At 50.0% G+C, this 15,120-nt stretch overlaps 2 protein-coding genes across 2 annotated transcripts; one reads left to right on the top strand and one right to left on the bottom strand.

The window, feature by feature from the left end:
• Positions 1-1,037: 1,037 nt before the first annotated feature.
• TAP1 (transporter 1, ATP binding cassette subfamily B member) lies at positions 1,038-9,209 on the bottom strand. Its single transcript, XM_044255633.1, has 11 exons — positions 8,228-9,209; positions 7,639-7,753; positions 7,367-7,497; positions 6,387-6,592; positions 5,753-5,950; positions 4,610-4,738; positions 4,266-4,454; positions 3,499-3,672; positions 3,096-3,258; positions 2,434-2,570; positions 1,038-1,661 (listed from the first exon to the last, which is right to left on the bottom strand). The coding sequence occupies exons 1-11, from the start codon at positions 8,823-8,825 to the stop codon at positions 1,449-1,451; spliced, it is 2,253 nt and encodes a 750-aa protein (XP_044111568.1). The 5' UTR covers positions 8,826-9,209; the 3' UTR covers positions 1,038-1,448.
• A 136-nt stretch (positions 9,210-9,345) lies between these two features.
• On the top strand, positions 9,346-14,231 carry PSMB9 (proteasome 20S subunit beta 9). Its single transcript, XM_044238010.1, has 6 exons — positions 9,346-9,451; positions 11,419-11,486; positions 12,227-12,358; positions 13,015-13,144; positions 13,368-13,509; positions 14,051-14,231. Exons 1-6 carry the CDS (start codon positions 9,422-9,424, stop codon positions 14,176-14,178), a joined length of 630 nt encoding a protein of 209 aa, XP_044093945.1. The 5' UTR covers positions 9,346-9,421; the 3' UTR covers positions 14,179-14,231.
• Positions 14,232-15,120: the final 889 nt, after the last annotated feature.

Raw genomic sequence — 15,120 nt, 5'->3', positions numbered from 1 at the left:
CAGCCGTTATGTTAGCTGGGGAAAATGGTGATGACAGACTGTCGGAAGAAAAGGAAAAAGAGAGGGAGCGGCTTCAAAAGCCCCCTCGGTACTGAGATTCCAGTGAGAGACACCAACACGCCGCTGGGCATCCTCTCAAACAGTTACGAAGCGGGTATGGGGTTGCATCTTCTAAAGGCTTAACCTTAGCCAGAAAGCTGCAAATCAGCAAGAAGCTGGGAGTTGTTTCACCTCCGGGGCTTGGAGGTGTTCATAGGAGCATCATTTTATAAAATTAGGGGAAAGGGGGAGTATGCGGGGGCAGTGAGGCTTGAGGACAGGTTGTGGGGCAACCGGCAACAGAATATACCTGCCGGGGGGGGCACCAAGGAGAGGGCGCAGGCTCTGAGTCTTTCGACGTAGTCCCTCACCTTTCCTGGTTCAATGGTCTCCCTAACCTAGAGCCACCCACAACAACCGCCCTTTCTGCCAGCACCTCCTTGCTCGACTGAGCACTGCGGAGGAACTCCTCCAAACCCCGCCTCCCCTTGCAACCTGTGTTGGCCTAAACTGCTCCGCAACTGCTGACGTCACACACCGAGGCCCTTCCAGAATGGAAGAGATTTACTAGACAACCCCGCCCACACTACGCTGAAATCACGCCGGCAGGTGTCTCTTCTGAGCCGGGTGAGCTCTTCTGGAAAGGACCGGGGGCGGGTTAGGTTGGTTAAGTCAGTTTATCGGTAGGCGCGCTTGTACTTCCTCTTCCTCTAGCTACGCTTGATCTCCATTTTCCCCTTCAGAAAGGCCGGAGCTCCGAACTGCAGCTGCTAGTGCTTGGAGGGTGCTGTATCCCACTCTGGCTCGTCCTTGGTGGCGGACATGGGGGCATGGGAAAGTAGAGGGGGAAACCACAGGAAACAGTAAAACTTAAGGGAGAATATGGCCCACTTGGGACTATGAAGCATTGAAGCTCCTGAAGGAAGGAGAGACCAAACTCCGGAAAAATTCACTGCAAGCATTGGTGAGCCTTTTGGTGCGCTGAAAACACAAGAAACCACAGTACAAAACCCCGATTTTATTATAAATATCAAGAATCCAGAGTGTGTTTATGGGCCAGCATATGACTTTAGTCTTAGTGGAAAGTAGCTGCTCTCCCCTCTCTATATTTTAAAGTTCTTCTCATTTCCAGGGTTCCACACCAAACCCTGGCTCTGAACCCAGTTACACTAAGGAGTTATAAGCCCTGTTTTCTTCCAAGAAATCTGTATCATCAAGAGGAGTTTGGAGAGGGGGCAACACTCGTGGCAGAATTTCAGGCATCAGCTAGTGAGTTATTGTCTAGGAAGTCGCGCCTCCTAGAAGCAGCTGCCTACTTTGCAGCTCTGGTAAGCCCCTTGTTCCCAAATTCTCCACTAGAAAGGAGAAAAGAAGGGAGGGAGATGGCACATGCAGGTCAGAGGAGTCTTTCATTCTGGAGCTCCTGACCCACCAGGAGCCTGCATCATGGTCCAGAAGTGTCCCCTCCTTTCCATGAGCTGCTGGTAGGTTCCTGCTTCACAGATGGTGCCTCCATCCAGAAAGAGGATTTGGTCAGCCTGCTCCACCAAGCTGAGACAATGGGTGATGAGAAGCACAGACCGAGAGCGCCGCTCGGGGCTTTTGTACAGGAGCTGCTCCACCTGAAAAAAGATACAGACTCCGTCAAGTGCCCAGGGAGACATCTGTGTTTCCAGAGCCCGGAAAGCTTTCACCAAGATCACTGCCATCTCTGCCAACAAGTCTAGGAGTCTGCCAAGGAGTCTAGGATTCTCATAATAAGTGCTTCTTTGTCCAACCTTTGATTTGTCAAGGACTATTTACATGAGATGGCAACAGTGGGATAAAAGTAAGAGTCCTGAGGCGAAACCCGTAAGAAAAGAGTAAAGGGTATCAGTCTCTCTCTTTACCTATAAACTGGGAATTTTATATTCTGTTTTGAAGAAATTCAACTTAGTGGTGAAAAGCATGAGCACTCAAGTCAGGCGGGCTTGACTCTGGGTCTGTGCTCTGCTACTCCACAGCTCAGTGACATCGAGTGGTCGTTTAACCTCTCTTCACCCCCTTTTTATCATGAGTAGAATGAAGGTAACAATGCCCAGCTCAAAGGCCTTCAAGATGAATGAACAAGTCAGATAATACATGCAGGGGCCCTAATCGCATGTCCATAGTAAAAGAGTAAAAGCTCAACTGACAATAATACTTTTAGGATGGTCTTCTTATGTTTGGCAGAGATTCAGGGTCTATAGACAGTGTCTTTGAATTGGTTCTAAGCATCTTGGGGGGCAGCTACTGGGAACTGAGAATCGCAGGAACTGATCTGGATAACTATGTTAGTATAAATAACATAGGATGAGTGAAGGAAAGGAGACTGGGGGAGGGGGAATACAGTCACTAACAAAATGTCCCTCTCACCCGTAACTGGCTGTCTGCGTCGAGGGCACTGGTAGCATCATCCAGGATGAGTACACGTGGTTTCCGGATCAATGCTCGAGCCAAGGCCACTGCCTGTCGCTGACCCCCTGATAGCTGGTTCCCAGCCTCGCCTATCTCTGCAGAGACAAGAGGCAGGGTGAGGGCTGGATAACCACATGTGCCTCCCCGTGCTTGCCTGTGTGTGCACACGGGCGCAGACGTGCACATACACACACCAAGGACTGATGGATGATGCAGCTGGATGGGGAAAGTTCTGGAAAGGTGACTGAGCTCTGAGGATATGAGCATGAAGAAGCCAGAGGAACAAGATCCTACAACTTCAAACTGATGTCAGCAGGTTGGAAGGGACTACAGAATAAAGGATGGACTTAATAAAAGAATAAAGGAAGGGACTACAGAATAAAGACATTGGTAAAGATGTCTGGGTGACGGGCGCCTGGGTGGCTCAGTGGGTTAAAGCCTCTGCTTTTGGCTCGGGCCATGATTCCAGGGTCCTGGGATCAGGCTCTCTGCTCTCTGCTCAGCCCTCTCTCTCTCTGCCTGCCTCTCTGCCTACTTGTGATCTCTGTCACATAAATAAGTAAATAAATAAATCTTAAAAAAAAAAAGATGTCTGGGTGAGGATATAGGCTGAAAGGCACCTGTGTTATAGCCCTCAGGGAGTTCAGAGATGAAACTGTGTGCTCCAGACACCATTGCAGCAGCTCTGATTTCCTCCATAGTTGGCTTCTGGACCAGGCCATAGGCAATATTTTCTTGAAAACTCCTCCCAAATAACTGTGGCTCTTGCCCCACTGCAGCCACCTAGGACAAAATATGATGAAGAGTCAAAGAACAAGGAACACAGGAGTATGGTTATCTAGAGACTCACGACTCAAAATCTTTGTTGAACATGTATCACAAAATTACACACGCTCTCTCCTGACTACACCCCATCTCCACCCAAGATCTGTCATTCCCTGGTCCTCCTTTCAGAACGCTCAGTTAGGGTGTTCACTGACGTCCCCTCCCCATCCCCTCCACCGACGCCATCTTCTTGCTCACTTGTGTGTGCAGGTAGCCGTGTTCGTATTGGGGAAGAGGCTTCCCATCCAGCAGCAGCCATCCCCCGGTGGGCTGGTACAGATTCTGCAGCAAGGCAGCCACTGTGCTCTTCCCGGACCCATTGGGCCCCACCAGAGCCGTCACCTCACCAGGCCGTAGGGTGAATGTCAGCCCCTGGAGGTCAGAGAATCCAAAAAAATGAGAGACAGAACTAAGGCCTCTAACCTTGAGACTGCCATTGTCTTATTACATAGCATGATGTCTTATGTACGTCAAAAGGGGGTTTGGGGGAATGGGGAAATACAGCAACTCCTATCCTCCCACAGGCATAAATTTCTGTTCCTCAGGGATGACAGCTCCCCAAGGAATAGAGATGGAAAATTGGGCAAAAATCAGAGCAGAGACCAAACACCACTATGTCACACACTTGATATCAAATGTCACGAGAAAACAGGAAAAAAAAAATCACACTCTAAATGACAAATGGAAAGAAGAGGAAAAAATAAAAGACTAGAGATATTTTGCTTCAGCAATTCCTTAGGATGTGAGACCCTCCTCCCGGAGAGCCTCTTCTGTCATCCTTCTTACAAATCCAAACCAGTTCTTGAGTTCGGGGCAGCTGTATGGAGCAGACAGGGCTCATCTCTGCCTTTGAGGGGCTAGGAAGGATCTATCTGTACCTCGTGCTAAGCGGGCCGAAGACAGGAAGAGTTTAGGATGGTAGAGATGAGCGAGGCCCGTGACAAACAAGGATAGGTAGGCTATACCTGCAGCACTGGGACATCTGGACGGTTTGGGTAGGCGAAGGAGACATCCTGAAACTGGACAAGGCCCTCCAAGTTTAAGGAAGTCAACACACCACTGGGAGGACAGCGAGGAATCCGGTCCAGGTATTCAAATATTTTCTCTGAGGAGCCCACAGCCTTCTGTACACTCGGGTAGGTGGAGAGCAGTACCTGCAGGGGAGGTATGAGTATTGCGAAGGGGAGAACACATCGGCTTGCCAGGGCCATGTGATAGGAGAAGGGTAAAGAACAGAAGGAAGGTGACAAAGACGGTGATGGGACCTAAGAAGAAAAAGCACTAGGGAGTGAAAACGGAAGGCTCTCACCTCAACAGCGGTGGTGAACTGGATCTGGTAGAGAATAAACGTGACAAGGTTCCCGCTGCTTACAGCCCCACTTGTCACCAGATGCCCACCGATGTATAAGATTCCCACCTTCAGCAGCATCCCTGAGATCTGTGGAGAGACCATGGAGAAAAGGGATTGTGGTTGAAAAATCTCGGGAGGAGGGTGATGCAAAGTATGAGATGCATTAGCAGTTTGGAGATATAAAGTCCCTTTCCCCTGGAGAACAGCAGGAGGCTCCACGGCCAGACAGGAAGCGTGCACCATGGGGGCTCCATGGAGTCTTGCTCGGCTATACCACAGAAGTCATCACTGTTGTCCCCATCACCACTATCACCTTGTGTGCAGAACACTTGTTTGCAGAGCACTCTTCACAAAAGGCTTTAAATGGAATGTCATCTAATATTCATAGCAAGAACCCTATAAACAAGGTTATGCCATTCCCCCTTTTCTAAATGAGGAAACAGGGGAGCCTAGGTGGCTCAGTCGGTTGAACATCTTGGTCTCGGCTCAGGTCATGATCTCAGAGTCCCAAGTCATTGTCAGGCTCTCTGCTCAACGGGGAGTCCTCTCTCTTTATCTCTCTCCCCTGCCCATGCTCTCTCCCTCTCAAATAAATAAATCTTTTTTTAGAAAATAAAAAATAAAAATGAAATGGGCAAACAATCTCAAGAGAAAGTAAGTTACTAGCCCACGATCACAGAGCTAGTAAACAGCAGCATCGAGGCAGGAATTCCTGAATGCTGCTCCAGTTCTCTTTCAGTGACGGAGCAGATGTCCCTCATCCTTGGCTTCTGCTACTGCCATGGCTCTCACAGTCTTAACATGACACAGGCCAGCTGCAGAACTTTATGTCTGAGTTCTGCCTGAGAGGCAAAGGAAGGCCCCGGGACTGGAATACATGGCCCCTTCCCTAAAAGGGAGCCGGAAGGATTCTGTGTTTCGTGGTGACAGGAAGCCATCTGGCAGGTCTAAAGAGAGGGAGGCAGTTAGGAACACCGAGCAGGGTAACTGAGCCCCAGATTGCTAGGATGAGAACACCGAACCAACCACTGCCCATGGTGGCAGCGTGCGGGAAAGGGAATGGAGTCGAGGCATCTCAGGTACTCATATACAGGTGCTCACACTGCTGGTCCAGAGGTTGACTGCATAGGACACAGCCTCCTTCTGATGGAGGGTATTCATATCCTGCAGCTTCTGGCTGTACTTCTGGGCCTCAGCCTCCTCATTGGCAAAGCTCCGGACTGTGGGCATGGCTGACAGCACCTCGATGGCCAACTGGCTGGACTCTGCCAGAGATTTCTGCACCTGGGCTGCCAGCGCCTGTGGAGACACAGACAAGAGATGTCGCACAGGGTTGGCAAACCATCAGGGACATTAGTACCTTAGTTACCTAGTTGGAGATTAAAGGTGAGAAGGGGCAGATGAATGAAGGAAAGACAAAGGGGCACAGTTATGCTTCCTAGATACCAAAGGGGTACAGAGCAGAGGAAATTATTTAGAAGGGTCACAGGGGATCGAAATCTCAAGACTGGTGATCATGTTTGCAAAGACAGATCATGGGGAGAAATTAGAAGAGAAGACACAGACAGTATGGAGCTCAGCACTGAGCCATTTGGGAGCATGGGTTACAGGGACAGGGGGTCCTGTGAAAACAGGGAATCAGCGAGGGTGCCAGGAAAGAAATCTAAGAGGGATTAATTCCACCCAGTCTGGGAAATGAAGGTCTGTGTAGGGTAAGGCAGCTCCCTGGACATACCTGGTGCCATTTTCCCAGCTTCTTAGGCAGAAGGAAAAGCAGAGGCAGGGTGACCAGGGTGACCATGGTGAGGGACAGTGACCCCCAGAGCATGAGCCCCAAGAGACACAGCCCCCGCACCAGGTACCACAACAGCAGGCTCAGCTTCTCACTCAGAGACTCACTTAGCGTGGAGGTGTCCTCTGTCACCCGAGAAGTGATGGCTCCTGCCAGGCATTGGAGAGAAGAGAGTGAATGAATGAGAGGCTCAGAGTGGTGGAAGGGACTAGCAACCAGCCACGGGGAGGAGCCAGGGGATAGGGGGCAGCAACAGGATGTTCTGAGGAGGCTGAGGAAGAGGAAGTAAGGGGGATAGGGGAGTTTAGGGATCTCAGTGCTGTGAGAATGAGTGTTAGGAAAAACCTGGCCAAAGATTTTCATTGTAACTATAAGGAAATTGATGCTCACGTGAATTTCCATTTCTCTGACAGTTTCTATCCCTTAAAGAGCATGTATAACTGTGCTTCACACAGAGCACAGAGACGAGCTTAAGCTGGTCACATAACATAGCTGGAGAAAAAGAGTGCTGCTAGAGAGCAGTCCAGAAAACTCTACTGAGCACTCGGCTAGGAACCAAGAGATGCGTTCTATCCCCAAGCTCACCCCTATCCAAATGTGCTCATGCCAATTTCAGCATTTAGGATCCGGGCCTCAGCTTCCTTCTCTGCAAAATAGGGAGTTGGACTCCGTGATCTCAAAATTTCCAGGTTTGAAATTCTATAGTTTTTATCTGAATATACACATAAAGATAAATTTATGGAAATTTAGATGGAAAAGCTAGGTTTTTCTGAAGGTAAAGAATATAATACTCAAAGTATATCAAGAATAAGAAATGACAATGTCTACGTGAGAGAAAGAGAGAAAGATCAAGGTTATAAGTAAAAGAGGATATATGGGGAAAATAAAGAGTATACAGATATATAATGAGTTTCATGACACACCCGTTTGGTTCTGTTGGAAAAACTCTGTTTCCTGACGCAGAACAGCCTGAAATACCTCTCCTTGCAAGCGGCTATGCACACGGCCCATGGTGCTGTTATAGACACCGTCAGCCCCGAATTCCAATACTGCACTGGAGAGAGAGAAGGATCAGGCCCTGTTCCAGGGACAGAGAGAAGTCCCAAAGAAGGGCCCTTTGGACAGCAGCCCCAACTTCCAGATCCCTCTTTTTCAGGGCCCCCCATTCTCAGGCTTCCATCTTCAGCCCCCAGACCTGGCTATGGTGAGAATGGACATGAGAGTTATGTTCCGTGTGAAAACAGAGTCTGTCCCATCTTGGAGAATCCAGTCGGCGAGTTGACCGGTGAAGAACGGAATGGCCATTTCCCCTGGAGAGGAAGAGGAGAGAGAGGACAGTCACAGTTATCAAGTCTAAGCAGATCAGTTCCAAGCAGAGGGGCTCCTTCCCCCATCCCACTCCTTTGAACCATCACCGGTATCCTGGAGGGCCCAGGCGGAAAGAGGACACTGAGAACCCAGCCCTGCACCCACACCGTGGAACTCACAACCCTGAGCCCCACCGGACCTTCAGAGGTTTCATAGGGAGACCAGAGGTCATAGGGTGTGCTGCCCAGAAGAAAAGACTTGCCCAGGGTGGCTAGTGAAGCAACGCCTAAAGCAGCATCGGAGTCCGGGGCTCTTTCCTTGACACCCGAGCGAGTCTTCTCACCACCACAGCTCGGTCACCTTCCCCCTGATCCACATCCCAGAACCCACACTAACCGATCTCACTGACCATTATTACTGTGATTCTTGCCCAGGCCCCTAGTGTCCGTCCCTCTCTGCCCCTGCGTCCCTCTTACCGAGACTGGAGAGAACGAACAGGACCAGCAGGAGCGGGAGGCGTCGTATCTCTGAACCCAGGCAGCCTAGAAGCCGGCTCACCGCGTCTCCTGAACCCCCGTGACTTTTCGGTTTCCAAAGTCCGCCGAGCTTATGCCATATGGCGGCTGCGGGTACTGCTGCCAAGTAGGTGAGGGCAAAAGCATCCAGGCGACTTCCCCAGTGCAGGAGCCGAGAGCCGTCGGAAGCCCTGGGAACGCTCCACGAGTTCAGCTCTCGGAACAAGGCAAGTCCCGGCAGGGCCAAGCCCAGCGCCGCCGCCAATGGCTGCAGAGCGGTCAGCCATCCCTGGACTCCTGCACTTTTCCTGCCGGAACGGACCGTTGCCCCGAGAACAGCACGGGCCCCCAGCCACAGCACAGCCCAGCGGCTCAGGCCCACCACCCAGACCCGGAGCAGGGGCAGCGCGGCGGGGACCAGCGCGGAGCCTATTCTGGGGAGCGCCGCCCGGAGCAGCACCCAGTCGGCGAGAAGCAGCAGCGTTACCCCCAGCCACGCCAGGGAAGCTCGGGACGAGCAGAGGCAGCCGCAGGGGCTGCGGGACCCCGAGCTGGCCATGGGCGCGTGGGTGCTGCCGGAGGTCGCACACCCGGCCTGGGACTCCCCGCTGTCCGCGCGGGGCCGCAGACTCGGGTGCTGTACCCGAGAGGGCGCTGAGACCCGGGGCGGGGAAAGGAGGGCAGGGCGGATGGAGGCGGGGATCCCGGAAAGTCCCAGGACCGGCTGGTTCTGGAGGCGCTCCTTGAAGCGGGCGGTTTCTCGGAAAGGGAAAACGAAAGCGGCAGCTGCTCGGTAGGTCCGCCCCGCGCAGGAGGTGGCCCGCCCAGACTATTTTGGGAGAAGACGTGGAAATCAGATACGAGGTTTTAGGGAGCGGACTTGCGGCTCCACCTTCTCCATCAGGCACACTAATCCTTCCTTGCTATCTCTGCTTCATTTTGCGAATTCCACTAGCCAGGACGTTTTTACCCCAGCCTCTTTCGTCACCTGTCTCCGGGCAGATCTGTTCCAAGTAGGTTAGCGCCGGGCGCGAGGCCTCACAGAGCGGACCCGGGCGCCCCCTGGCGGGCGTGGGGAAGGCGCGGGGCTGGAGGCGTGCGCTGCCTGCCGTCCCACGTCGGAGAGCAGTGCCCCAGGCTGCAAGCGGCACCGAGATGTTGCGCGGCGGCGAAGTCCGCACCGGGGTAAGGAGTCTGTGCCGGAGGTTTAGGAGAGAGGTGGAGGCGGTGGAACTACGGGGGGACGCTGGAAACTCCGAGCGGTGTTTGCGGTGACTAAAAGAGTGAGGAGGTAGTTTGTAGCAGCCAGTGTTTGTAGAGATGCCCTGAGATGAAGACGGGGCACCTCTATTCCTAAGGGGGTCTTATAGGAGTCCACCAAGGGACTGGGCCCGCGAGGCGAGTGGAGAAGGGGGTGCATTGGCTCTTCGCTGAAAACGTCAAGGGGAAGCTGCTCTAAAGTGCTTTCGCTTTCAACTCCGAACTGGAGAGAGGGGCTGCTTAAATCAGGGGAGGGGGCTGGAGAAGGTGCAGACTGATGAAGAAATGGTGCCCTGGGTGAAGTAGGACAGCTCTGGGGCAAAGAGAATATGGGCACTGATTGAGAAGGGACAGCTCATCACACAGACCTTTGATAAATTGGCCGCGCTGGGTAACTCATAGCCGCAGCTCTGATAATGGGGGTTCCTTGTGAGACGGTGGTGGCCTTCCCCAGCCTGATCCAAGAAGGCTCCCATTTGGCTCAGGAGCTGCTATGTGCAGCTCCCTGTGTCCTTCTTGTTCACTCCCACCTGCCTGCCCAGGCTGGACAACAGGCTGCCCACAGCCCATGGCCAGCTGGCTTCTGTTCCTAAACTATGCCACCACTCTTGGCTTGGGGGCAGCTTTGTTTTGGAGGAATAACCTCTAGAATGGGGCTGCCCTTTTTCAGTGGCCCTCAGTTCATGGTAGATCAGTATGTCAGCGCGCTCTGGGCAATGGCCCTGGGGTCCGGACTTACAGAGTGATGAGAATGCATTAAAACCATTTGTAAGGTAGAAAATCTGATGAGCAGTGGAAAATGGGAAGCAGAAGTCACAACAAGAAGAGAGTTAGACCCGGGTTTTAGTCCCAGTCTGTTATTAATTCTGGGTAACCTTGACAAGTCAATCGCCTCCTCCATGATTCAGTTTCCGCATTTGAACCAAGGACCTTTAAGTCTCTTTCCAACTCAACAGGAGTAGAAAACGTGTAGCTTTATCCCTTTCACCTTCTTTAATTCTTTTCCTTGATTTCCTTTCTTGACCTGAAAAAGTGAGCTCAAACTCCCCAGGCAAATCCTCTCCTGGTACAGATCTCTTCCTCTGGCTGCTGAGGAACCTATTGAACTCTTGATCAGAACTCCTTAAATGAGGGCTTCCTGGGTGGCTCCTTTGGTTAAGCAACCCACTCTTGATCTCAGCTCAGGTCTTGATCTCAGGGTCCTGCATTCAAGTCCCATGCTGGGCTCCACACTGGGTGTGGAGCCTACTTTTAAAAAAGAAAAAATAAATAAATCCTTAAATGAAGCCTTTATTTTAAACCATCCCGTGTGTTCCTGGCTGATTCTCTCTTCAATGCATGGCCCTGCGAACCACCGTGCCCCTTGATATTTCTGCTATTTAATAAACTGGCTAAGGGGTGTGGGGTGGAGAATTAGGGGCCAAAGAAAGATGTGAGGTTGTTTCCCAAGGTCACAGTAACCTGCTCTGTGTTGGGTCTATACACATCTGCACACACTAGGAGCACATGTGGCAGAGGTCATTCACTAATAGGGTTGCCTCTTCCACCAGTGCTTGGAAGCACCCCCTTGAGCCAAATGTCTGCCTCTGTGAACCTCATCCCCACCTCTCTCTTTATAGTGGGAAGGATTCAACTTAGGAACGCTGTAGCCCAGGGATAGGATTCTTTCTCTGTTGTGCCAGGAGCAGGCTGTGACATTCCCCTGCAGCTGGGAGAGGAGACAGAGAAGGTGGAGGGATAGAGGAGATATCCTGTACTGGGAGTCAGCTCTGGCCTAAATTGCTATATGATCTTGAACTAGTCACCTCACCTCTCTGGGGATGTTTCCTCATCTGTAGCATGAGGGAATCAAGTCTTGTCCTGCTCTGACATTCCATCCTCTTTGTCTGCAGACAACCATCATGGCAGTGGAGTTTGACGGAGGTGTTGTGGTGGGTTCTGATTCCCGAGTGTCTGCAGGGTAAGTACCAGTCAAGGTGAATGCTTCTGGAAGGAAGCCAATGGCCCTAAATACAGATTTTTCTTGCCTATTCATGAAGAGACTGGTAAAGTGGAGCTTTGCAGAAATGGAGTTAACCTTCAGAAATGCCCCTCTAATGAGATACTGGGCAAGTGCTTCGGTCCCTGAATTCATGAAAGAGAATATGGGGCCTGAATGCTTGTGGCCTGTCCCTGAAGAAATGGTTATAAAAGAATAGGGTATGAGAAAGAGGTAAGACACAAAGATTTCAGAGGCCCTCCTTCCATCTATATTTAGAGATAAAAAAAGGTGCTCCTGCCAAGCAGATATTCTGGTTTCTCATCCAGCACATGTTGAACTAATTTTGTCTCCTCCATCCTGACCAGTCTCCCCATATGCAAAATGAGTATATGGGATTAGGTCAATATTACTTAATGTCCCATAGAACACATAACTTCCTCAAGATGGGTACAACAAAGAAAAATTGCTTAAAAACATGATTCTTAATTTACTATTTTTTGTTTTACTATAAAATCTAAGCCGGAAATAAGTCTAATTTTGATGACTTGCAGTGTTTCATTTATTTGAGATGATTTTTTTCTTCCTGTTTTAATTCAAGTATTAAATTTCATGGACTCCAGGGCTGTTCTCTTGTCAGATAAATTTGAGAAACACTGGATGATTAACCTCCAAAATTCTGGCATTGCTAATGTTGGTGACTGTTGACCCATTCCCCACAGAGAGGCGGTGGTAAACCGAGTGTTTGACAAGCTATCCCCGCTGCACCAACACATCTTCTGTGCGCTCTCTGGTTCAGCTGCTGATGCCCAAGCCATGGTTGACATGGCCGCCTACCAACTGGAACTCCACGGGTATGAAGCTCTGGGGTCCTCAGTCCACATTCACCAGAGTTCTCCCCACCCGTGAAGCCCGAGACAGTGTCCCATTCCAGGAGCACTGCAATGAAAAATGAAAAATTCTTGTTTGCGCTCCTGTTTTTATTAGCTTTGAACTGGAGCTTGATGCTCCAATGTAGTTTCTGCCTCTGTAAACTGGAGATAATTAACAGCACCTACCCTACCTCACCTGACAGTTATTTTGAGAATCAAATGATATATGTGAAATGGGTTTGAACACTGTAAATCTCTGTCCCACTATGAATAACAAGAAAGAAAATGATGATGTGACCCACCATATATCAGGAAGTTACCCAGTGGGAAACCAAGGTCGTTGGTGCAGAAGTAAATCTTATCTGCTTTTACCCACATGGGCAAGGCCCTTGCAGCAAAGTGTTATATAACTGGGGGATGGGTAAGGAAAGGATGGGGATGAAGGAAAGGGGGAAAATGTTGAATCTTCTTACCAGTGGGTGCTGTGAGACTAGTCCCCCTGGAGTTTGAACTATTGCAACCACAGGTTTCAGGTCTCACATGTCACTTGGCAGGGATGATGGCAATGGCACAGGAGGGTGGCCCTTCAGGAAGTTATATTGACCCCTATTACTAACACTTACTAACACTCCCTTTAGGTTGGAACTGGAAGAACCTCCTCTTGTTCTCGCTGCTGCCAACGTGGTGAGGAATATCAGTTATAAGTATCGGGAGGACCTGTCTGCGCATCTCATAGTAGCCGGCTGGGACCGACGGGACGGGGGCCAGGTTCATGACTTCCAATGTACCCCCTCTACCCTATGGGGGGAGACAGAGTTTACATCCTTCCGGCAGTGGGTTCCCAGGACACTGCCTCTAAAAACAGTATAATCTCGCCAATGGGAGTAGGAGATGGGGGGCTTCACTACAGAACATGGAGACACCCTGCCTGTCTCAGTGGCAAGGAGAGGATTGGTGCTTCCATAGTCTGACCTGAGGATGCCCCCGCCAGGTGTATGGAACCCTGGGAGGAATGCTGACTCGGCAGCCCTTCACCATCGGCGGCTCTGGGAGCACCTATATCTATGGTTATGTGGATGCAGCTTATAAGCCAGGCATGTCGGCTGAGGAGTGCAGGAGCTTCACCACGAACGGTAACTGACTGCGTGGAAGGGTACCTGGGAGGGTTTTTAAACCTGGAGAGGCAGGAGAGGGTGAGGAACACAATGAGGAATACATGGGCAACCATTTAACTTAATATCTAAACTGGAACTCCTTTGAGAGGGAAAGGGAGCAGGACAATGCTAGACGAGATAGGACTCCAGAACCCAGGGCAGACACCAGGAGTGTTTGGAGAACCCCAAATCAAAATATACAGTTACTGTAAGAATCAGGGGTGTGCTGAAGCTGGCTGTTAAACACGAAACATGCAAGAACTCATGAGCTGCTTGTTTAACTATTTGCAACTTGAAATCCATCCTGGTGGGAGTTTTGAGACCATGGATAATGGGAGATGGTACATGTAAAGGCTTTTTTTTTTTCTAAGTTATTTACCAGCACACTGCTTGGTATGTGTCCCTAGGAGATGGGTTTTGAGGTCTGAGAGTGGTAGTAAGCACATGAGCAGGAGAGGAATGTAAAGAATCCTGAAGCTAAGTCATTCTCTCTCCCCCTCTCCACCCTGAAACTCTGCAGCTATCGCTCTGGCCATGAACCGGGATGGCTCTAGTGGGGGCGTCATCTACCTGGTCACTATTACAGCTGCTGGTGTGGACCATCAAGTAATCTTGGGTGATGAGCTGCCGAAATTCTATGACGAGTGAATCTTCCTCAGACCTCCCTTCGTCATTTTGTAATAAACTCTTTCAGACCAGAACCTGGTATGGTCAATGGAAAATGGGTGCTCAGGGAGATGAAGCTTAGGTGACTGGGGTGAGGTGAGGGGAGGGGGCTCCTTCCCTCCCAGATATCAGATACCTTTTCCCTACTGTGTTCATTCACATTAGAGGTCCATACGTGATGAGTGCGTAAAATTTCAGGATTTGTGAGTTTCAAAGAATAATAACAACAATGAAAACATTGGGCAAGGCATTAGTTACATGCTTATAAGCTTTTTCTTTTATAACCCAAACAAAAAACCTTTATACATTAGACTACTATGTCTATTTACGGACAGATGGAGGCTTAGAAAAAGTAAGTTCCTTAACCAAAATCATAGCAAATTCAAAAACTGAAAAATGGGATTTAGCGCTTTTTTTTTTCACCATATGCCCTTCCTCTCCCACATAACACACAAAATTTTCCGTTCCTTCAATCTTCGTATATCATGTCCTCCTTGAAATCTGCGATATTAGCCCAATACAGCAGATGACACTTAGGAAGTTAATAGCAGATACCTGAGTAACTATTTAGCTAAACAGGCTAACTTCTGGTCCAGGCTTTGCCATGTACTTCCCAAGTGACGGGACAAATTATTCCCCTTTTATGAGCTCTCATTTCCTCTTCTGTCAAATGAAGGCATTGATTTCCAAGGTGGTTTACAGCTTGAATATTCAATGTTATTTTGCTCATAAGTAAGCAGCTAAGAGGTATATTTAAACAGAAATCATAATGGGCTCTCCAGGAAGCTTTTGTCTGCTTTTCCTTCTGGATCTTAGGCTTAACATAAAAATTCAAAGTACCCTAAAACAATCCTATGCCCTTGGGAGCCTGTGGCTTTTTTTTGGGGGGGGGGGGCCTAAAATTATAGAGACTTGAGTTCTTTC

This window comes from Neovison vison, chromosome 1, assembly GCF_020171115.1.
Source record: "Neovison vison isolate M4711 chromosome 1, ASM_NN_V1, whole genome shotgun sequence".
NCBI lineage: Eukaryota > Metazoa > Chordata > Mammalia > Carnivora > Mustelidae > Neogale > Neogale vison.
This window is presented reverse-complemented; position numbering and strand designations above follow the sequence as displayed.

What these genes read in the sequence shown, in the direction of transcription:
- TAP1 (XM_044255633.1), bottom strand. Translation starts at nt 8,825, where the DNA reads ATGGCCAGCTCGGGGTCCCGCAGCCCCTGCGGCTGCCTCTGCTCGTCC. An exon ending in TTTCCAACAGAACCAAACGG is followed by an intron (nt 6,593 to 7,366) that starts GTGTGTCATGAA and finishes AATGCCTGGCAG; the next exon opens with GAGCCATCACTTCTCGGGTG. An exon ending in CCCTGAGGGCTATAACACAG is followed by an intron (nt 2,571 to 3,095) that starts GTGCCTTTCAGC and finishes TTGTCTCTGCAG; the next exon opens with AGATAGGCGAGGCTGGGAAC.
- PSMB9 (XM_044238010.1), top strand. Translation starts at nt 9,422, where the DNA reads ATGTTGCGCGGCGGCGAAGTCCGCACCGGG. An exon ending in GATTCCCGAGTGTCTGCAGG is followed by an intron (nt 11,487 to 12,226) that starts GTAAGTACCAGT and finishes CATTCCCCACAG; the next exon opens with AGAGGCGGTGGTAAACCGAG. An exon ending in TACCAACTGGAACTCCACGG is followed by an intron (nt 12,359 to 13,014) that starts GTATGAAGCTCT and finishes CACTCCCTTTAG; the next exon opens with GTTGGAACTGGAAGAACCTC.